We start from the raw sequence: 22,856 nt of genomic DNA on the forward strand, positions 1-22,856 counted from the left end.
ATCAGTCACTCTGATGATTTACCAGAGCATTTCACTATAAAGCACAAAAATAATTACCATGTCATCGGGAACATTTTAAAAGGAACTCTGAAGTATTTCTCACGTTAGATTGACAGAAAACAATGGGACCGAGACAGTAAGAACAAAGGTCTAGATGTGAATCAGGCAATTTATAGACAGCTACTACTTTCTATGCCTGGATGTGGGAGTTGCTGCGCCCAACAGCCTTCCTCTGCTTGTCTTGTGATTTGCCATATCTGGTTCCTCACAGATGGGTTTTCATCCTCCAGGCAGGAACAAAATAATCAATTCTCTTGCTAATAATCAGCAGCCCCAATTGTAAAACAAGTTTAACCTCTCAATAACAAGTCATGCCAAGAAACAAAACAAAAATACAGGATCCTTCCAAGGTAACCTCCCTCCATCTTACAATACCTCACCGTACCGGAAGGAGTGACCGCCCCTCCGAAGTAATAAACACATTAATATTGCAGGGGAATTCCATCTGGTGGTAACTGAAGTCATAATCCACCTTTTGCCACGTTATTAGGTTGCTCAGGGCAGTCACATTATGAACACCTAGGGAAAAAAAAATTTTTTTTTTTTGCTTACTTGATTTTAATCACCTAAACAAATGCTGTAAGACATGACATTTCTACTGCTTTAAAAAAGAAAGAAAGAAACAAACAAAAGTATCTCACCACTGTTCAACTTCCTAAGCTAAATGTTCACTAAGTAATAGGCTTCACAGACAATACTGGTCAACCTACATAAATGTATTTTGGGGCCAAGACCCCCCAAAATCTAATCTAGCATCTTGTATGCAACTGGGCATAAGACAGGTTCCCAGTAAGCATAATCACTTTCTGTATGGTGTGTTCACAGGTCTAAAACAATATGGTAGAACTAAAATGATTTTTATGCAAAGAAGTAAAATTACTGAATTTTACAGATGTTTTATATTCATCTGTGTCTTAAGGATACCCGTCCACACTATTTTTTTTCTTCTACCTTTACCTTTTGAACTTACCGCCAGCAAAGTGTCTTCTCAAATGTCATTTGAGCACAAATAAAGCAACCAGTTTCCTTGCCAATTTATAACAAGTTCCATAACTGAGGTTAGTTCAACCCTTCCAACCTTTTTCCAGAGTCTTTGATAAAAAAATTTTAAACTTTACACTCACAGTAAAAAATGGTTTATTAGATCTTCTCTACACTTTTCTTTTAAGCTAACAGATGACTAAAGGCAAGATCTCCTTCTCAGCCTCTCAAGAGCAACTTGCAGCGTCCTTGTCCCATCACTATACCATGTTTACAGCAGGACAAAACCCAGCCGATGGACACGGGCTGTGAGTGGACAGTTCCCCCATTAGACAAATTCACATGGCAAGCCTTGATCTTAAATACTTGTGAAATGTGAGTGTCTCTCGATGAATGATTCTTCTACAAGTCATCACCAGATCTGGCTTTCATGGGAGGTTCGACATGCAGGGAGACACCCGTGTCTGTACCTGGCGTATCCAGCTGCCCCTGCTCGAGGAGAGTCTCATCGATCACGAGGGAAGTGTTGCTCGGGAGCTGCAGGAGCCCGCTGACCAGGCGGTTGGCTGTATAGTCTTTATGGGGGATGAATTTCAAATGGTTCATGTTCTCTATAGTCATTTGCAGACGAAAAGACTGCAAAGAGAAATTTTTTTAATGAGCGAGAAATAAAATTTCCTTGTTTTCAGAATACATATTTGGGGTTAAATACTTTCCATTTGTGTATAAGGAAAATCTTAATTTCTAAGGATGTAGCTTCGTGGCTTCTTGAGCTCTTAAAGCAAAAATGTTATATATACACCTTAAATAATAAAGCTACATCTTAAATAAGAATTTCACTATTCTATGTGCTGTTTTATTCTCAACTGTTTTGTGCAGTATTCTGAATTTCTAATTTACCAGCAAAGCAGAAACAAACGATAGATAATTCAGATGCATCTGCCAAATATTCAGAAGCTTGAATTCTTCTATCTAACGCAACTCCAGGCTAGCAAAACAGAAAATATTTATTTATTGAAGATGGGAAGAGAAAAGCTTAATTTTCTTCGGTGCTCCTGGAGTTAAAATCATTAAAATCACAGTCATTCCTCAGACTCACGCTGTCGCAAAGAGAGCTGAGGAGCAGAGCGCGCTGTGCGGGGCCCGGGCACTGCAGGTCCTAGAACGCGCTGTAGGCCGCCTCCTCATCCGACCTTAGCCCAGGGTCTGTTAGACCCCTTCGCACCCCCTCCGGCTCTCTGAGCCCACCAGTCAAAGCCCTCTGCACCTGCTTCACACACCACTCTCCCCTCCTATCCCTCCAGCCTAAACAGAAGTTTGTGTGGTAAGGGCGGGGACTGGAACTGGGAAGAAGGGGACCAAGGAAGAGAGAAACTTTCAGAATTTATGGGATTACTGTACTATGGCTCAGTGATGCAAAGAAAATGGGGCAGAGGGCTGGGAACATTTTATAGATAGAAGCCAACAAGCCCTAAAGAAGCCCAGTCTGTCAAAACACAAGGGGCACACGGCAGGGTCTAGGTCCACATCAGCAGAAGCAGGTCGTGTATACGGAACCCACCGTGAAAACGAACAAGATATGAGCGAGCCAAGTGTTCAGAAAGAGTTCGGCCCCAGAAAAACACACAAGAGGAATGGAAGGGAGTGGGATACGGTAACAATGAAAGAGTGAAACCCACAAACCCACTACAAAGCGATGCAAAATAAAAAGATCAAAAAGGAAATAACTTATATTTAGAAACGTAACTCATGCCCGTCTGGGCACTCGGCTGCTGCTCAGACTGGACTTCCTTCCCTTCTCCCCAGAACTCACTCCGCACCAGCCGCACCAGCCTGTCTGCGTGCCTCCAGCTGCCGAGCGCACAGCTGCCTCAAAGCCTCTGTGCCTGTCCTCTCCTCTCTCCCAGCACCGACATTCCCCCCAACAGAGGCGTGCGGCTGTGCTCCCACACTGCACACGTGAGCAACTCTCCCCCAGCCCCGTGCTCCCCAGTCCCCTTCTCCTGGGCCTTTATTCTTCCTGTGGCACTTCAATGGCAGATTCTGTATTTACTTATTATCTGTTGGTGTTCTGCTACAATAATCTAAAACCTGACTATTTCAGCAATTCCCAAAATGTGGTCCAGGGAACTCCCAAGGAGTTGCTGACACAATTTTTATAGAATCCATGAGGTCAAAATCATGCATGGATAAAAGACCCATTCGATATGCAAGACAGACCAATGAATTTACTACAGCAGAGTATAAAAAATTCATTGAGGACATTAGAGATTTCACACTTGCAACTATCCTTCAAGAAAATGTTATGTAGGGGGACGCCTGGGTGGCTCGGTCGGTTATGTGTCTGGCTTCGGCTCTGTTCATGATCCCAGTGTTCTGGGATTGAGTCCCGCATCGGGCTTGCTGCTCAGCAGAGCACCTGCTTCTCCTTCTCCCTTTGCACCCCCTGTGCTTGTACGCTCTCTCTCTGACAAATAAATAAAATCTTAAAATTTAAAAAAAAAAAAAGAAAAAAGAAAAAGAAAACATCATGTGGGCAGTTTTAGTCCAGTATCCAAGAAATCCACAGCTATCCAAAAAGGCCAGCTTTCTGTCATATACTTTAATCAAAACATCCTATTACGAAAGACTGAATGCAGAAAGGGTTCTTCAATTCAGCAGTCTTCTATTAATCCAGGTATTAAAGAGATTGGTAAAAATTTTAAACCATGTCACTTTTATCACTAATGTTCTTTGAATTGGGAAAATGCTATTGTTAAACAAAAATATTTTATGTTCATATGTAATTGATATATTGATATATTTTCATGAATATTTTAGTCTATTTTTAGTTTTAATTTCTACTACGGCAAACTGGTAATAAAAACAACCCAGATAAACTACACCTCTTTGAGTCCTCCATAGTTTTGTCAGAGTGCCAAGTGAGGCAAGGAGTGTGAGAAATGCTAGTCTGTTTGGTTCTCTGCTGTTTACGGGCCTGGAACCCTCCAACGACACGGTCACATGAATGATCTATTTTAACCTCTTAAATCTCCAAAAGAAGAAGTGATCAGCATTGTCAGTCACATGACGAGTCAAAAGCAACTCTCTCCTTCCCAGTGTCTCACCACCACACAAACCCTGCATTCCACACACCCTGGCAAACAAAGGCAGCTCGACTTTCTAAACAGGAATTAAAAATTGGGCCATGGAGATAAAGATCTTTACTACCTCAACTAAATGAATTATGCTCTTGTAATTCAGGCTAAATTTATTTAAAGACTTACGATTTTAATGCACACAAAGGACAGATACCAAGTTGCACAAACTGGGATCAACTAACAGCCTAATTTTAAGGGATTTACTTGCAATCGTGCCGTAAGAGTCACAGAAATTTGTGCTAAGGCAATAAAAGAAAAGCGAAGTGTTTCGGGGTGAGTATGTAAATTGTGGAACCTGGCAGGCTTTGTTTCCCCTTAATAAGATCTATTACAATTTCAAATTTAAATACTTGGGTTGACTGAAAGACAATTAGATGAGTTTTTAAAGTGTGCTCAGGTTTTCTTTTTGTTTTAATTTATTTGAGAGAGAGACCAGAGCGAGCAAGAGAGAACATGAGTGGAGGGGGGAGGGGCAGAGGCAGAGGGAGAAGCAGATTCCTGAGTAAGGAGCCCAACGTGGGGCTCAATTCCAGGACCATCGGATCATGACCTGAGCCAAAGGCAGATGCTTAACTGAATGAACCACCCAGGCGCCCCAGTGTGTTCAGATCTCTAATAATTACTATTTATAATAATTTTTATATTGATCTTACTGCTGGAACAAGATGTTGAATAATCCGGTACAAGTGTTCTGTGAAGGTACTATTCCGTGGGCAACCACTCAAGTTAACTGTGAATTTTCCCAGTGGAAGAACATCTCTTCTTGTATACCTAGAAAAAAAAAAAAAAAAAGAAACCGACCGGTAAGATATTCAGGTGGATTCCAATTTCCATTGAAAAGCAACCAAAGATTAGCAAAATATTGTCATTAAAAATAAAGCAAATTACTCTGACCAGTTCACTTATCAGAATAACAATAATAGCCAGCATTTGCGTGTGAGCATTGCACATGCGCCAGGACTGCTCAGCACTTAACTGTCTCCTGTAATTCCCAGGCTCTCTGAGGCAAGTCACCTTCGCTGTACAGGTGAGAAATCTGAGACAGAAATCTGAAGTAACATGCCCGAGTTCACACAGCAGGATGTGGGAGAGCTGGATTTGAACCTGTGGGGTTTGGCTCCAAAGCCTGTGCACTCAACCATTATGTGCTGCGGTCTGAAATCCTAGCCGAGGCAGGATGTGAAGAGCAAAGGCACTGACTGCAGGGTCATTTGGAACTGAGGGAAGTTAGGAAACCAGCATTTACGGAACTAGGACAATGGTCTACAATGAAATACCGTGCAGCCATTGAAAAGTTCATGAAGAATTACAAAGGAAGAATGTTTAAGACATAGTAAATGATAAAAACAAGATCAGCGTTTAGAGTACCACGGAGACCTGTGCAGGGATGCACGCATATGTAAACAAAAAAGATGAAACAAACACGAGCCAAATGTGTTAACGGAGATCATCTCTCAGTGGGTGAGATGACCGACAGTTTCCAGCTTCTTTTTTTTTTTTTTTTTTTTAAAGATTTTATTTATTTATTTGACAGACAGACAGAGACCACAAGTAGGCAGAGAGGCAGGCAGAGAGAGAGAAAGAGGAGAAAGCAGGCTCCCTGCAGAGCAGAGCCCGATGTGGGGCTCGATCCCAGGACCCTGGGATCATGACCTGAGCCGAAGGCAGAGGCTTTAACCCACTGAGCCACCCAGGCGCCCCAGTTTCCAGCTTCTTTATGCTCCTGGAACTTGCTGAAAACACCCATTACTTCGGAAATCGGGAACCAGAGACCTGCGGTGAGGTGGAAAGGAGGTGAGCACCTTCACCTACAAATGACATGTGCGCACGTGGGCCTTGCAGAGCTGTGGGATGTATAAACCAAGAATTCAGAATGCAGAAAGAATAAAACAGCTCATTTTACTTATCAGCCAGGTTCTCGGTCTGACTGTGGCTCTTATATTTAAGGGAGACATAATCAAAGGTTACATGTGAAACAAAAAAGGTGGACAAAGAATGTGTGATTTGATGTAACACTTGTCACACTGGATAAAAACCACCTGATGATGCAGCTACTGAACTGTAACACCAACGGCCTGAGCAACCTTCCTGCTCTCCTGCGCCGCCGGCACCACCCCCCACCGCCAGCCGCCGGGAGCCTGGCACTTACACAGTGGAGATGAGATGCAGGATCAGGTACTCGGCGGCCAAGCTGTCTCCCAGAAGCGCATGCGTGAGGAACCCAAGCAGCTCTGCGCGGACGGGAGACAATTCAGACATGAAACCTGAAACGACTGGAGAAGGGAGGGAGACCACTCAGACACACACACCAGCCCCTCCTGAGTGTCTCAGGCTAAGAAGGAAAAAAAAAAAACAAACCCAAGTGGAACAAAGCACTAAAGTCACTAGACAACTAGTGTAGACTTAAATACTGGTCATTAAGTGATGCCAATCTTTGAGATAAGACAGTGTGTAAACTCTTTTTTGCCTCATCTTAATAAAGAGAATTAATGGGAAGGAAAACGGGCCAGGGTCACGGCAACTACTAGAGAGACTGAGGCTGAGCACGAGGATCTGGCTGCCTTGGCCCCACCGTGAGCAGAGCACGCGCCGCAGGCGGCTCCCGCCCAGGGGCCCACGGTCTCTGGCTCCCAAGGCATTAGCACTTACACTTACAGGTTTTGCTCTCCTCCTTGTTAAGGCAAGCGGGCAGTAAAGGATTGATGTGCTGCAACTTCTGGGCTAAAACCACATGAATTCTTGGCACTAATGAAGCAGGAGGACTGTGCACTCTTTGCTCCTCGGCCGTGTCCGTGCATTCCATCGGATCCAGGAGTGAAGAGGCATCCCTGTGGAGAGAGGAGAAAGTCACAAGTCACAGCCACATCTCTGAACATGAGAATTCAAGCCAAGAACAGTTCCACCTGTACGTCTCCCTAGAGAATGGAAAATGGCTCCTCATTCTCAATGGTCAGATCACACAGTTCTCAAGCTAGTTAGGTCACACAAGGATATATATGTGTTTTTCAAGAAAAAGAACACTTCCACTGAATATGCTGTAGCTGCAGTTAATGGGATAGAGCACATCACTGGTGAAGAGCGTCTGTGTTTTGAAATCACTTCTTCAGCGGAGACATGAAACGCTTCACAGCATGTCTCAAAAACCAGGGTCTTTTTCTCATAAGCCATTAGGCATCTATTACTCAGTGTGGAAGATCCATTCATCTCTTAATCTTGCTAATTGTTTTTCCTAACTTTTATTCCTCCATAACACCTCCCTTGAATAGTGAGTAGTCAAGCGGTGAAATTAAAAAGTGTGAGTTTTTCAGATTTGCTAAATAAATTAGCAGACAATGGATTTACCATGATACAACTGAAACAAATCACTAAGATGTGTTTAGAACTTCAGACTTCACAGGCTGCTCTAGAGTTACCCATTCACATGACCACCTGCCTCACACACAAGGACGACGACAACCGTACGTGGTCTGGACCATGTGCCAGGCAGTGTCCTTCTCTATGCACACACCAATTCATTAATGCCTCACCTACCCTGGTCTCCAGTGAGGAAGGTGAGGCCCTGCAGAAGTCACGTGGCCGGTAAATGGCCACACCAGGATGGCACCCCAAGCCATCCGGCTCTCTCTGGGCACTAAGTGGCTTCAACCAATGAAGTGACTGAAGCAGGAAAATCATCACCAGAAACAGCCAAGGCAAGCAATTTGCAATACTATTATTAAGGAATGCTATTTAAGTTTATTTAAAGTTGTTTAAAAATGTCTGTGTCCCCCCCTTTATTGTAATAGTGAAAAGTAAGTTCTTCTTATAGGGAAATCAAGCTGAATGTCCAATACCCAACAAGAAAACTGTTATGTTGGGGGGGGGGGGTTCTGACTCCATTCCTCGGCAAACTCAAGACAAAACAAGAAGAATGAGGAAGATCTGGATTCTCGGGATATATTGTTAGCTGTGGAGAGAAAGTGTAAAAGAATACATATAATATGCTATCTTTTATATAATAAAGGGGAATAAAATATACACGTGTCTACTTATTTTTGCAAAAAATACAGTAAAGATAAAGGCAGAAACAGGTTGGTTCTCTATGGAGCTTGAGTGGGAACAGGGCAGGGGAGAAGGCACCCCTACATTCTTTGTATATAGCTCTGATTTGGGCAACAATGTCATTGTTTTCTATACTTAAAAAACCAAAACAAAGGAGAAAATGTTAACAGATTTTAAAAGTTTAAAAATTAAACTCTTCAAAACATGTACCACCACTTTCACACAAACTTAGTGTATGCTCTAATAAAAACTCATGAATATGTTAAAAAAAAAAAAACAGTAAGGACAAAAGAAACACTCTGAAGAGAAATGCAATGGAAAACAACTGAACCTAAACACATAAAATGAATAATGAGCAAAAGGACCAACGGGGAAGAAAACCCACCCCGGTGATTTTAGACACAGCACTCTAACTATACGCCTCATTCTAAAATAAAAAGAAATGGAAGGAAACCAATCTTGGATGCGAGTTATAAAGTTTGTTTTTTGCCGCGGTATGGACTGCTGATTCTGAGATTACCTTCTCTGCACTGTGGAAGGACGTTGAGAACAATGAGAATCAAGCTCTTTCTGTTAGAAGAGGGGCTACAAACATGGGAAGGGAGAAGGGAGAACATCTGAGTGCAGAACTGGAACTGGAAACACTGTGAATTCACAGTTCTGAGAGACTTGAAAATACATGAAGATGCATGTGTACGGGTATCTAAATGTGCATTTACTTGTACGTGCACAGTGTGCGCGTGTATGTATTTCCTAGCCCCGCCCATTAGAAGGGCAGAGAAGCAATACCATCCTGATACCAGTGAGCACACAAGCACTCAGATCTTGACTTCTAAATAAAATTCCTCACTAAAACAAACTGATGTTCCTTAGAAAAATGGCTGCTACTGCAGCCGGATAATAGGGAGGACAGATGAGGCTGAAACAGCATATGTGCCAGGAAAAACATTTTCAAAAATGAGGTCATGTCAGCAAAGACGCAGAGCCTGCTTTCAATGACTCTCACTAGCCAAATGAGGAAACCTGAATTTTGAGCACCAGACTAACAGCCACACTGATATAAACAAATTACTTAAGTAAACAAATGAGAAGGAAAATCTCTCTTCTAACAGAAGGCCAATAAACAAGTGTAGAAGGAATGACTGAAATAGAAAATCACCATCGGTTATTACCGATCAAGAATCATCAATGGACAGGGGCACCCGAGTGGTGCAGTCGGTTGAGTGTCTGACTCTTCGTTTCAGCTCAGGTTGTCATCCCAGGGTCGTGGGACTGACCCCTGCACCGGGCTCCATGCTCAGTGCGGAATCTGGTTGAGATTCCTCCCCCTCTCCCTCTGCCCCTTCCACTCATGCTCTAACTAAAAATAAAATAGAATCATCAATGGATATTAAAGTAAGTGGATGAGGGACACATGGGTGGCTCAGTCAGTTAAGCGTCTGCCTCTGGCTCAGGTCATGATCCCAGGGTCCTGGGATTGAACCCAACATGGGGCTCCTTGCTCAGCAGGAAACCTGCTCCTCCCTCTTCCTTTGCCTGCTACTTCCCATGCTTGTGCACATGCCCGTGCACACTCTCTCCGACAAATAAAATTTTACATAAATAAGTGGACAAAAGTTAAATAAGAAAATGGATATTAATGTAATCTCCAAGTACCTCCTTCCAAATCACTTATTACAAAGTGAAAAACAGTGCAGAAACCTGGCAGATGCCACCTTAACCAAACAATCAAAATTACCACCACCAATAGTGCCGCACACGGACATAAAGTGCCTCCTCATATGACAGCCCGATTCTAAGCAAGAGGAAAGACCACATAAACCCAAACAGATATTCTACAAAATGACTGGCTGTACTCTTCAAAGGTGTCAAGGCTCCTGCCAGGTGAGGACAAGGAAAGACAGCCATCTGCAACCAGGAAACGGGCCCTCACTAGACAATGGATCTGTCAGCACCTTACTCTTGGACTTCCCAGCCTCCAGAACAGTGAGAAACGAATTTTGGCGAAGTTAAAAAAAAAAAAAAAAAGGTGTCAAGTTCAGGAAAGACAGAAGTTGAGGACTGTTCCAGATTAGTGGAACATGTGACCCTACGGATCCTGACTCACGGAAAAGAAGAAAAAATTTAAAAAAGAAAAAGAAAAAAACAAAAACAAAAAAAACATCACCAGAAGAAACAAGATTGAGATAACTGGTGAAATTAAGTATGAAGTATGGATTAGTGTTTCTAATTTTCTAAAAGTTCCTAATTTTGATAGCTGTACTCTGACTGCATAGGAGAAAGTCCTTGTTCTTAGGAAATATGGACTCAAGTATTTAAGGGATAATGTACACAACTTACTCTCAGGTGTTTCAGAAAAACATGTACATATACAAAAATGTGCACATGTAAGAGAACAAACGAATGACAGAGCAAATGGGGCACTACGGGTTAACAACTGGTAAATCTGGGTAAAGGGAGAAAGCTCTTTGTAACATTATCTTCCAGCTCTTCTGTAAGTTTGAAATTTTATCAAAATAAAGTGACCCAAAAAAGAACAAACAGACTCACCTTTCATCATTATTCAGTATACTTAGCACAGGATCCACAGATAGGACACCATATAACTCAAGAACATCATTGACTTTGAAACAATCCCAGTCTTCATAGACCTGACAGAAGATCATAAGAAATCACGTTGTTAGGACTAAATAACACCCCAAAAAAACCATAAAATATTAGTTTTAAGGCTAAAGAAATAATATTTTAGATTTTTAGGTCAGGAAATGGAATTTAAAGCCATTCTTTTGTTTCATAAATTGAAACCAAGAGAGATAAAATACTTGCCTGAAGTCATTCTCCTAGTTAGCAATTAACACTAAAACAGAGGACTCCTGACTCCCAGACCAGGGTCTGTTGTCAATACACCACACTACTTCGAAGAGGCTTTCCCAATGGATGACTAACATTACAAAAGTGCATGACTGGGTGCTTGGGTGGCTCAGTCAGTTATCGGCTCATGTCATGATCCTGGGACAGAACCCCACGACAGGTTCCCTCCCCAGCAGAGAGTCTGCTTCTCCCTTCCCCTTTGCCCCTCCCTCCACTCGTGCTCCCTCTCACTCGCAAATAAATGAAAAATAAAATCTTAAAAAAAAAAAAAAACAAAATCTTAGATCCTGTGCTAAGTATCTCAAAATCTATTCAGAACACCAAGAGAAGGGGGGGAAAAAAAAGAAAAACAGCTGCAGGATTACTAACTTTGGACTTATTCACCAACTACACACCATTAGGAGGGTTAACACAAAACTCAGAAAGGCCACGAGGGTTTTCAAAACTTTCAAAACTTTCAAAGTTGTGTCTTTGATGGATGCTAGTAACTGTCAAAGCTTCCTCTTGGTGAGGCTGAACCGAAACATGGCAGCAAAGCCGTCCTCACTCTGGTCCCCGTGGTATGGTACAGAACTGAAGTGCCACTTAAGCTAAAACCACAAAATAAAAGAATGGAAATTCTCAACGATCATTTCTGAAACTTATATTGCTTGCTTCACCTATCAGGATTAAAAAACCAGGGTAAGCAAAATAGAACAAACTGCCAACAGATTTTTTGCCTCTATTTTATTTTAAATACAAATGAGAAATACATTTTGATGACAAGAATGCTGAAAAAGTTAGATATTGTTGGAAGCTGGAAATGACATAGGAATTCACATGAATTTTAAAAAAAACTGTTATACTTCTGTGTTCAAAATATTTTTCAATTGTTTTTTTTAAGTGAGCTCTACACTCAACATGGGCCTCAAACTCAAAACCCCAAGACTAAGAGTTGCAGGCTCCACCGACTGAGGCAGCCAAGTGCCCCATAATCTTCAACTGAATTTAAGAATGCCGTGGTAGACAGAACATGGCCTCCCAAAGAGGTCCACATCCTACTCCCTGCAATCTGTGAATAGGTTACCTTATAAGCAAAAGGGGGTAGGAATAAATTCAAGACCCTGAGATGAAGAGATTATCCTGGATGATCTGGCTGGGCCCAATCGAATCACAAAGGTCCTTTCCAGGAAGAGGTGACTATGAAAACACTCTGGCTTTGAAGATGGAAGAAGGGGCCCCAAGCCAAGAAATGTGAGCACTTCTAGAAGCTGGAAAAGGCAAGAAAACAGATTTTCCCCCAGATCATTTAGAAAGGAATGCAGCCCAAAGGACACCTTGATTTTTATCTTCAGTGACATCAATGTTGGACTTCTGACCTAAAGCCTGTAAAATGATAAATTTTTGTTGTTTTAAAAGCCACTGACGTGGTGAATATTCGCTCCAGCAGCCACAGAAAATAAACACAAATGCTAAGAGTACTCCATGTTAACTTTGAGACATATTCCACATCTACATCAAGGTTAGGTCTATAAAAGGTTTAGTACCTTCACAAGGCATGCAGGGCCCTTCTCCCCTGGCAGTGGAAAATTCAGGTCAAAAGGAGAAGAGAGGTTCAAGAAGTTCAGCTGTTGGCCAGTAGAAGCTTCAGTTTCTAAACGTTTTGGCTCTCCACACCACTGAAGACCACCAACACTCCCTAAATTCAAAGAACAGCACTGCACTTAGTCATTTTTAAGGCTTCCTGGAGAGAAAGAACATTCCTAAAGAGCCTTTCAAGTCTGATATAAATGATGCTTCTGAACACAAAAAAACTTCAAGTTGTTACAGTTCTTAAGGAAGTAAGATATGCTAACAAAACCCTTTGTCTGACCTAAAAGAGAACAAAGATTATGAAAATCTAAAAAATTTAATCATTTCTCCCATACAACACAATGGCAAAAAGCTCCCCTCTTCAAATCTCAAGTATATTTTAAAAGTTGATATTTACAGTTACTTTGACAACTTGAATCTAAAGATGTCTACTAACAACAAACCCGCCTTGGTAGAACATACTTTTTTCTACTTACTACTCAGAATAAAATCATATAGCAATACATTCATTTACCAAATATTTGTAACATCCATTGTGTAGTAGGAATCAGACTAGTTGTTGGGGACACAAGGATGATTTTAAAAATGCCCTCTATCGCTGAAGTGGTCACAGTTTAGGGCTTATAACTAATTAAAATCAACATATAGCCTGCCTCTCCATAAAATATTGTTCAACAATAAGAAGGAATAGACTATTGATACACAGATTAATCTGGATGGATCTCTAACTTTGCTGACTGAAAAAAGCCAATCCACAAAGTATACATACTGTATGATTCCATTTATGTAACTTACCATTATTTTTTAAGGTTAAGCTAAACTGGGATCTTTTTTTTTTTTTTTTAAACTGAAGTATTCCCGACTATGCAACACTCTTGCAATAAAATAACATTAGTACAGAGATGAAGAATGGGTTAGTGTTTGCTAGGGATTAAGGACTTCTGGGGAGGGGAGAGGCAGGAGAGCAGTGGGCAGGACTCTACAAGGACAACTCTGAAAGATGTGGGCGATGAACCATTCTGGATCCTGACTGTGGTAGTGGTCCCTTTAGTCTACATGTGCCGACACTGCCCAGAACAAAATACACGCACACAAATAACTGTGTGTAGGAAATATAAATCTAAGGTCACTGGGCGGTAGCAATGTCCATTTCCTGGTTACGATATTCTACTAGAATTATACAAGATGTTACCATCAGGAGAAACTTATTTCTTACAGCTACATGTGATCTACACTTATCTCAAAAATATTTTTAAAATATATATAGCTTCAAAGATTAATGAGAAACCAACAAACAAGTTACATTGTAAATAAATGATGCACCCAAATGTACAAAAAACCCTACAGTAGGACAGATCATCAGTTGCTTAGATAACAGAATTACCATATATCCTGGATTCTAATGTTACTTATTGTTATGATACACCATTAATTTTAATAAGCATTTGGGGGGGTGGAGAAAAAGACCACCACATTTGTACAGATTTACTATAACATTCCGACGTTAAAAACATTAAAGTATGCCTTAACTCTAAGGAAATATATATAAAGTAGGAAAAACATGGCTAAATGAAATTCATTAGTAATTCTTTATTTACCACTCTCAACCCAATCTTGCAGATGCCCCCTGACTAGACTGATTTGTTTGAAACCCCACCCCCCCAACCCTTCAAAACTTGACCTTTGAGGATGGTGCTACAGAGAAATGACTGGCCATAAAAGGAGGAATAATGACAAACTTCTCTACTTGCCGCAATAAAGAAACTCACTATTGTTAAACACTGTGATTGGTAAAACCAGGAATTAAATATGCCAATTCTGAAACTATCTCATGCTCTTTGGATATTCCAAACTTTGGTCTCCGTGTTAATCAGAATTTACTGGGTTTTCAGCATGTTTCAAGATAAACCACTACAAATGTGTGTACATAGAATAGAACTGTGACTATCTTAAGGGCTCTCTGGTCTCAAGCTGAGAACAAAGTTACCTAGTGCCCCACAATTTCATGGTTTTCCTCCGATGTTTTCAATCTTACTAAATTAAAGTACCACTATCTTGGGGTGCCTGGGTGGCTCAGTCCGTTAAGCATCTCCCTTTGGCCCAGGTCATAATCCCAGGGTTAGGCACCCTGCCTTATAAGGAGTCTGCTTTTCCCTCTCTCTCTGCCCCTCCCCATGCTTGTGTGCGCACATGCACACACTCTCTGTCCCTCTCATGAATAAATAAAATCTCTTAAAAAAATAAAAATAAAAAATAAAGTTCTACTATGTCCAAAGGAAAATTAAAAAGGATGTTTTCAGATATTAAAAAAAAACCATTTTCAGGATAAACTACTAGACTTCCATATTACTTAGGAGCTGAGATAAAAATATAAAGAATGAGAAAAAGACCTTTGTCCACTAACCACCTGAGACTCTTAAAAACTAACAGGAAAGCAGACACTTCTCGCTAAGTGATGCCTAACTGCTCAGTTATGAAGCACGGTTTGACCAGAGTACTGCAAAAATTCTCAAGACTGTTTATAACAGCGATGAACTTGAATGCAAGGTTGTCAAATCGCTGTCATTTCCTAAATCTAGAGCTGTATCACACAGCAATTAATTCTGGAAATGGACCTGCGGGAGAAGTGAACAGAAAGCCTGCTGGCTCACACCACCTGCTTGCCTGGCACCTGCATGTTGGTCCTTCTGTTTATTAGGCTGTAGGTCCATATCTTCGTCATCTTCGTAACTCCTCTTGTGACGACTAGGAGTGTAGGATGTTGAAGGACTGACTCGAGCTTGGTTTGCATTAACATAGGCGTTAAATGAAAAGTTAAGGAAAATCTATCAGGAACTGAGGAATATCCTAAGGTATGCTAATTCTAGGGCTAATAATAATAATAAAAGATTATTAGTTTGGCAATTTGGCTAAAATTAAAACATCCTTTTAAAAGACTGGACTTCCAGTTTTGATCATGAGAGTAGCAGCTTAACCTCATGCCCCCTACCTATGCTATATATAAAGAAACTATACAACTGGACAAAAGTTATGAGCAACTGTTTTCAGTAACTGAACATCGTAAGGGAACATAAGGTTATAGTTCTTCAATAAGGAAACACACCAGTAAACTCCACACCCTTCCCAGCTTTCTCTTGGGAACATTTCCCAAACCGCAACAAAGAGAAGCAAGCACCCTGCCCTTGCACGACAGAGAAACAGAGCACACAGATCCGGGCTCCTAAGCAACTGGAAGCTGCAGAAAGTAACAGAGGCAAGAGTTGCAGATAAGACCAAGAAACCTGTGCAGGCTCCATTAGGGGCTTTGGTGAACATAACACCATGGATGTACAAGTCAGGATTCCTTGAGGGCTAGCAGGGAACAGCTGCTAGTTGGCTGGGAGCTAAATGGAGATTCGGGACTTCTACAATACTAGTACTGGACCCTGATGGACAACCTGGGCACTGAGGTGTGACCAGAAATAGCACATTTCATGGGTAAGGACTGTGTCCTACAGACCAAGGGCTATTCCATACCCACCTTAACAAATTGCAAAACCAAGCCATGACAAGGTCAAAGTGATCCACTTACATCACCTGCCTGTCAGAATAAAACGCAACATTCTTGGATGGAAGACAAAACCGAAGTCTCTACAATGCTGTACATCAGCATACAGTAACACATTACTAGTTATATATGAAGACTTGAGAAAATATGACCTACAATCAGGATTAAAAATAACCAATAAAAACAAACCCAAAGATGACTCAGATATTGGAATTAGCCGACAAGGACACTAAAAAGGCAATCTAAAATTCACTATTTTTTCATATATATATATTGAGCTATGTTTATGTTCCCTTTAAACCTTGATATGTTCCCTCTAAACCTTAAAATTCACAATTTTAAAAGAAAATATAATCGCTTCTTAGCCTTTTGGCTATGATCAAGTGCAGTATCTGGTCTTATCAGTTTAAAAGAAAATATAGACAAGATCGATCTAAGTGGCTTAGTTGGTAATGTGTCTGCCTTTGGCTCAGGTAATGGTCTCAGGGTCCTGGGATGGAGCCCCACATTGGGCTCCCTGCTCAGCGGGGAGTCTGCTTCTCCCTCTCCCTCTTGCCCCCCCAACATGCTCAATATCTCAAATAAATGGTTAAAATCCTAAAGAAAGACTGATGAGTCAAAGATGAGGAATGTTAGCAGAGAAATGGGAACAACGGGAAAAAACCAAATGAAAAATCAAGAACTGAAAGGTAAGATATCTGCAATGAAAACAAAACAGAACAAAAACAAACAGAATCTCAGTTACCTGGAGGTCAGTAACATCTAATGATTATGTGACTGAATTCCTAGAAAATGAGACAATACAAGAGACTGGGACAGAAAAATATTTGAAGAAATAAAGGCTGAAATCTGAAAAATACCAGTCCACTGATCCAAAACCTCGAAAATACCCAAGCAAGATAAACACAAAAATACCCACACCGACCCACATCACAGCCAAACTGCCAAAAACCACAGAGAGAGAGAGAACATCAGAAGTAGCCGGGGAAAAACAAAGATGTCACACACAGGGATAGAGTAAAATGACGGCTAGCCCTTCGTCCAAAAGCAATGGGGACCAGAGGCACCTGGCAGGCGCAATGGTTTGAGCATCTGACTCTTGATTTCAGGTCAGATAATATCTCAGGGTTGGGGACTGAGCCTCGCATCAGGCTCCCCACCCAGCATGGGGCCTCCTTAAGATTCTCTCTCTCCCCCTCCCCACACTCACTCTCTGGATCCAAAAAAAAAAAAAAAAAAAAAAAAGGCAATGGAGCCAGAAGACAATGGAACAAGACCACCAGAATGCTGGGGAAGGAAAAGAGCTGTCAACCCAGAATTCTATAACCAGCAAAAACATCCTTCAAAAATAGAGGTGAGGGCGCCTGGGTGGCTCAGTGGGTTGAACCGCTGCCTTCGGCTCAGGTCATGATCTCAGCGTCCTGGGATCGAGTCCCGCATCGGGCTCTCTGCTCGGCAGGGAGCCTGCTTCCCTCTCTCTCTCTCTGCCTGCCTCTCCATCTACTTGTGATTTCTCTCTGTCAAATAAATAAATAAAATTTAAAAAAAAAAAATAGAGGTGAAACAAAGACATTTTTCCTTGAACCAAAGCTGAAAAATTCATCACCAACAGATCTGTACTTAAAGTTGAGTTAAATAACTCCATTTAAAAAAAAAAAAAAAGAACAGAGCTAGAAATGGTACATACCACAAACACATACAAGACACTTTTTCCTCATTTCCTAATTTATGTAGAAGACAAATTTTTTAAAGATTTTTTTTAAAGATTTTCTTTCTTTATTTGACAAAGAAGAGAGTAAAAGCAGGGTGAATGGTAGGAAGAAGGAGAAGCAGGCCCCTGCTGAGCAGAGCGCCCAATGCAGGGCTCAATCCCAGGGCCCTGGGATCAAGATCCGAGCTGAAGGCAGATGCCCAACTGACTGAGCTACTCAGGCACCCTTTTTTCAAGATTTTATTTATTTGACAGAGAGAGAGAAAGAGAGAGAGAAGCTTGATCTCCGGGGCTTGATCCCAGGACCCTGGAATCATGACCTGAGCCAAAGGCAGACGCTTAACCAACTGAGCCACCCCGGTGTCCCAAGACAAATGTTTAAAGCAAACAGGGTAATATATTGTGGGCTCTATAGTTTAAGTACAAATGAAGTATAGGACAACAGCAACACAAAGAATGAGGGGATGAATGGAAGTAAACTGCTGTAAAGATCAAGGAACAAAATAGAAATCACAAGGGATATTAGAAAATATTTTGAGTTGAATGATGGTAAAAACAAATCAAAGTCTGGAATACAATCAAAGCAGTGATTAGAAGGAAATATATAGCCTTCAATGCTAAAATAAGAAAGGGAAGATTTGAAATTAATGATCTGTGCATCCACTTTGAGAAGCCAGAGAAAAATTAAAGCCAAACTAGCATAAAAGGAAATAAGAGCAAAAGTCAATGAGATAGAAAACAGAAAATTAAACAGTTGGTTCTCTGACAAACCACTAACAACACTGATCAAGAATAAAAAAAAAAATTAATGAACATTATTATGAATGAAAAGAGATCATTGCTAAATATCCTCCAGACATGAAAAAGAAATTAAGGAAATATTATGAAAAGCTTTGTTACTGACATAAATTCAATTAAGACTAAATGATTTTGAAACAATTCCTTGAACAATACAACTTATCACAACTAATACACAGAAAAAACTGTTAAAAAAAAAAACTAACTATAAATCTTCTCACAAAATGCCAGCCCCCAAACTGGAAACAACCCAAATTCTTACCAAGTGGAAAAAAATATAAACAAATAAAATCAGCAATAAAAAGGAATGAGCAACACACACACACACACACACACACACACACACACACAGGGATGAATCTCAAATGTGTTATGGAGAACAAATAATCAGACACAAGACTCTGCATGAGTCCATTTTTTTGGCATACAGAATAGGTATAACCAATCTACAGTGAAAGAAATCAGGACAGTGGTCACAAAAGGTGAGTGAGGTGCCTAGAAAGACACAAGGGAACTTTCTGGAACAAGTACTTTACTTTCACAGGTGTAATTTAAATGGGTGTGCATTTGTCCACTCAAGTGCACCCTTAAAATCTACATATCTCAGGGTATGTGAAATACACCTAAAAAAAAAAAGTATACCAAGATGTTTCCACATCTCTCAATGAGCCAACATGTTGTTTCCCCTTAAGATTTGAAACTATGTTTTTATTTAATTATGGTACTTTTTCAGTATTTTTAAATCCACGGTGGGCTCAATCTTTTTAACAGTATTTCACTACAGAAATGTACCACAATTTTATCATTTCTCAATGACGCATACTTTGGTTGTTTTATAAACTTTTTTGTTTAGGACAAACGAAAAACATTTCATTAAAATAAAGCCAAGTTCTGTAAATGAAGAACAATTTTTTTCCAGCTTATTTTGTTGGTGTAAAAACACTAAGTTTCAAAAACTCAAAATTTAATTGTGGTTTTTTCAATTAAGAATATAATCAGGAACCACTCAACACAGAAGAAACTTTAGATAAAGGATATTTCTTTTACCCACGTAGATTCCCCAGGCACTGGGACACAATAGAAAGTCTGTCTTTCCAAAGTGGTAGTTCGTGGGGAGTTTAAATCAACTTCTTGTTGAGGCTGTGATATACACAAAAAGCATATTTAAAGTTTTATTAAGAAAAAAACAAAACTTTAATTAGCAAACCACATATTCATGTTATTTATAAAACCACAGTAAATACTTCACATTAAGAATTAAAAACTAAATACCAAGCCCAAACCCATTTAAAAAAAAAAGGACATAAAATCATTTCACATGCAACCATCAATATACTACCTTCCCTTAAGTCCATAATACATCTCACCCTGTCACAAAATTAAATCTTTTAATAAACAGGATACTTTATTTTTTCAAAGACAAAGCACTGTCTCTTTCATAGACCTTATCAGTATCAGCCTATAAAATAGGAACTTAATGAAATATTCATTAGCAGTAACTCTGACATGAGATTTCAGTCAGATTATATTCCCCAGAAAAGGAATGTTCTCCATTTCAAATATGAGAAAATCCTAAGACATAGAAAGAAGCCAAGATGCAATATTAAAATATTACTTCAATAAACACATATTACTTTGAGTACATATATTACCAAAAAATCTCTTAAAAGTAAAATAAAACGTATACTCCATTTTGGTGGTGGGAGGAGGGACCCAAGCCAAGGCACATCAAGTTTCATCTGAGCTAGTATGTACAAGCAGGGCTTTCTATGTGTTTCTTTCTTTCCAGGCCCAAAGTATTCCTGGTTTGGTGCTTCTACTTATTATTTCTAGCAACACAATACAAACTCTTTGCCTTCAGCAGTGTCACACGTGGACAGACTCACCTATTTTACTTTCCTATTTCCAGATGCTGAGATTACTAGCTTATGGTGATACTCCATTACTGTGTATTGATAGATGAGGCTAATATGACTAAGGGCTCTTCAAATAAGGGACACAGCAACTATCTGTAAAGTTGACACATTAGACTTGGTACCACATTTTACTTTATGGAAACACTCTCAAAGAAAAAAGATATTGGGAGACCTCCAGTTCATTATGTGTTAAAATTAGCAGATCCGGGGCACCTGGGTGGCTCAGTGGGTTAAAGCCTCTGCCTTCGGCTCAGGTCATGATCCCGGGGGTCCTGGGATCGAGTCCCGCATTGGGCTCTCTGCTCAGTGGGAAGCCTGCTTCCTCCTCTCTCTCTGCCTGCCTCTCTCCCTACTTGTGATCTGTCAATAAATAAAAATCTTAAAAAAAAAAAAAAAAAAAAGGATTAGCAAATCCAACTCTCATGAGTTCCCCTAAATAATTATATGAAGTTACATTTTTGTTTTACAGAATCTTTGCAGCAACCTTCCATATTAGGGCTGTTCTGCTGTCCAGACTGGCCCTGAGCTAGGACATTTTAATCAGGCACAACCTCTACTGTGAGTAAATGTGCTAATATTAGGGTTTACAAATCAATCTCTTGAGGTCTGGGTAAGCAGGAGTCAGACTCCCAGAATGTAAAAAGCCCCACATAATGTGATTAAACTGGGAGTCTGGATCACCAAAGCAGAGAACTAGACCCAGAATGGGGGGGCTCCACCAATGTGCCATCTTTCTACTTAAACACCTGCTGATCAATCCCTACCTGTGATACTTTGATTTTTTTTCCCCTCAACGACTGACAATTACCACCAGTTTCAGTAGAACCACACAAAAAAACAATTTTTTAAAAATGCAGATATACTGGAGTGTCTCTATAACTGCTTTTCTAGTAAGTTTCTACCTCAAGACTATCCCTTTCATAACCACAGTTATATCCAGTGTCCTCTACCTTCTTGCCTCTCCCATTACTGATATGTAAGTTTCCCTTACTTCTCTTTATCAAAGAAAGTTTAATTTTATTAAAAGCTTTCTTCCTCCTAGGAAAAAGCTGCAGGACGTAATGAAATTTAATTAAGCAAGTGTTAAGCCCTAAGTTAATCTTCCACTTTTACTTTAAAAGAATTTACCATAACCCTCTAATTTTGAAGCCAAGTGTACAGATATAAGGAAAAGAAAGAAATTAGTTATTTACAATACTCCACCTTTTAAGAGATTTTTAAAAGATCAAAAACTTTAACAGAGAAGCTTAAATAAAAGGTAAATAAAATATTTCACATGACTTCTTAGAACTTATTTACACACAAAATAAATACACTTAAGATCAACCAAAAGAAATAAATTCGCTGCTTAAGAAGTTCTTAAGATGTTTTATATATCTTAAGAATACATACCCCACACTCTGCTACATCTCTGTATTTTCCAAAATGAAGGACCTATGATCCAAAACAAAGGATAACAGCATCATGTCAGTATATCTGAATCAAAACTACCATAAACAACACAAGGATAAAATACCACTAATTAGAAACAGAAATTTTCATGAAGAAAAGCAATACATACCCGTGCTTTTGTGTTTCGGTTAACCGTTTCATAAACTCCCATGTAAAACTCAGGGTCAAACATATCTTGAATCATGCAACGAAACTTCACAAAACTGTTAGGTTTCAAATAATGAAGGGGAACTTCATTCAGTGATGGTACCTGAAAGGAAAACAAGTCAATAAAATATTCTTATCTGTAGAATGTTAAGTACATATACAGAGGTTGTATATCCAGAAACACCCCACCCCCCGCACCACCTCCCACCAAGCCCCATTAGGAAGCCAGTGATCTCAACAGTCAACATAACAAAAGTGCTGGACACGAAAGTATTTTTTATGTTCCTCCAAGTTTGTATAATGACATCCGACTCTAACGTAAAAGGATGCTCTTCCTTCAAAACACTTCTCAAGCAGCAGAAAGGCATCTGCTTTGTTGAGCTCTTCGCTTAAGACTAGTACATACCAATTTTCTTTAAATGAAGATAAGGATATTCAGGACTCACAATTACTAATTTTTTTGGTCTTAGAAAGTAACACGGTCAAACACTGCCACCTAGAGACTCCAACACAGAAGCACTGACTCGCTTGAATCTAAATTTCAGTTGGAAAAGTGCAAAATCTTTTAATACATACGCACTTAAAGGGGAAGACACTACACATGAATGCATACAGTTTAA

The 22,856-nt window shown here is 40.1% G+C and overlaps 1 protein-coding gene across 2 annotated transcripts in view; it reads right to left on the reverse strand.

Moving 5' to 3' along the window:
• Positions 1–22,856, reverse strand: part of MCMBP (minichromosome maintenance complex binding protein) — a 48,752-nt gene that overhangs the window by 5,542 nt on the left and 20,354 nt on the right. The window contains exons 3-13 of one of the 2 annotated variants that reach the window (XM_082720298.1): positions 22,199–22,339; positions 22,030–22,071; positions 19,760–19,861; positions 15,322–15,466; positions 12,620–12,771; positions 10,773–10,873; positions 6,837–7,009; positions 6,331–6,454; positions 4,835–4,952; positions 1,512–1,677; positions 446–579 (exon numbers count right to left, since the gene is read on the reverse strand). In XM_082720298.1, the coding sequence (XP_082576424.1) occupies positions 446–579; positions 1,512–1,677; positions 4,835–4,952; positions 6,331–6,454; positions 6,837–7,009; positions 10,773–10,873; positions 12,620–12,771; positions 15,322–15,466; positions 19,760–19,861; positions 22,030–22,071; positions 22,199–22,339 (1,398 nt within the window). Of the gene's footprint in view, positions 1–445; positions 580–1,511; positions 1,678–4,834; positions 4,953–6,330; positions 6,455–6,830; positions 7,010–10,772; positions 10,874–12,619; positions 12,772–15,321; positions 15,467–19,759; positions 19,862–22,029; positions 22,072–22,198; positions 22,340–22,856 lie in introns of both variants that reach the window. The other variant, XM_082720297.1, reaches the window with a different exon arrangement.

Source organism: Mustela nivalis (assembly GCF_964662115.1).
Source record: "Mustela nivalis genome assembly, chromosome: 2".
NCBI lineage: Eukaryota > Metazoa > Chordata > Mammalia > Carnivora > Mustelidae > Mustela > Mustela nivalis.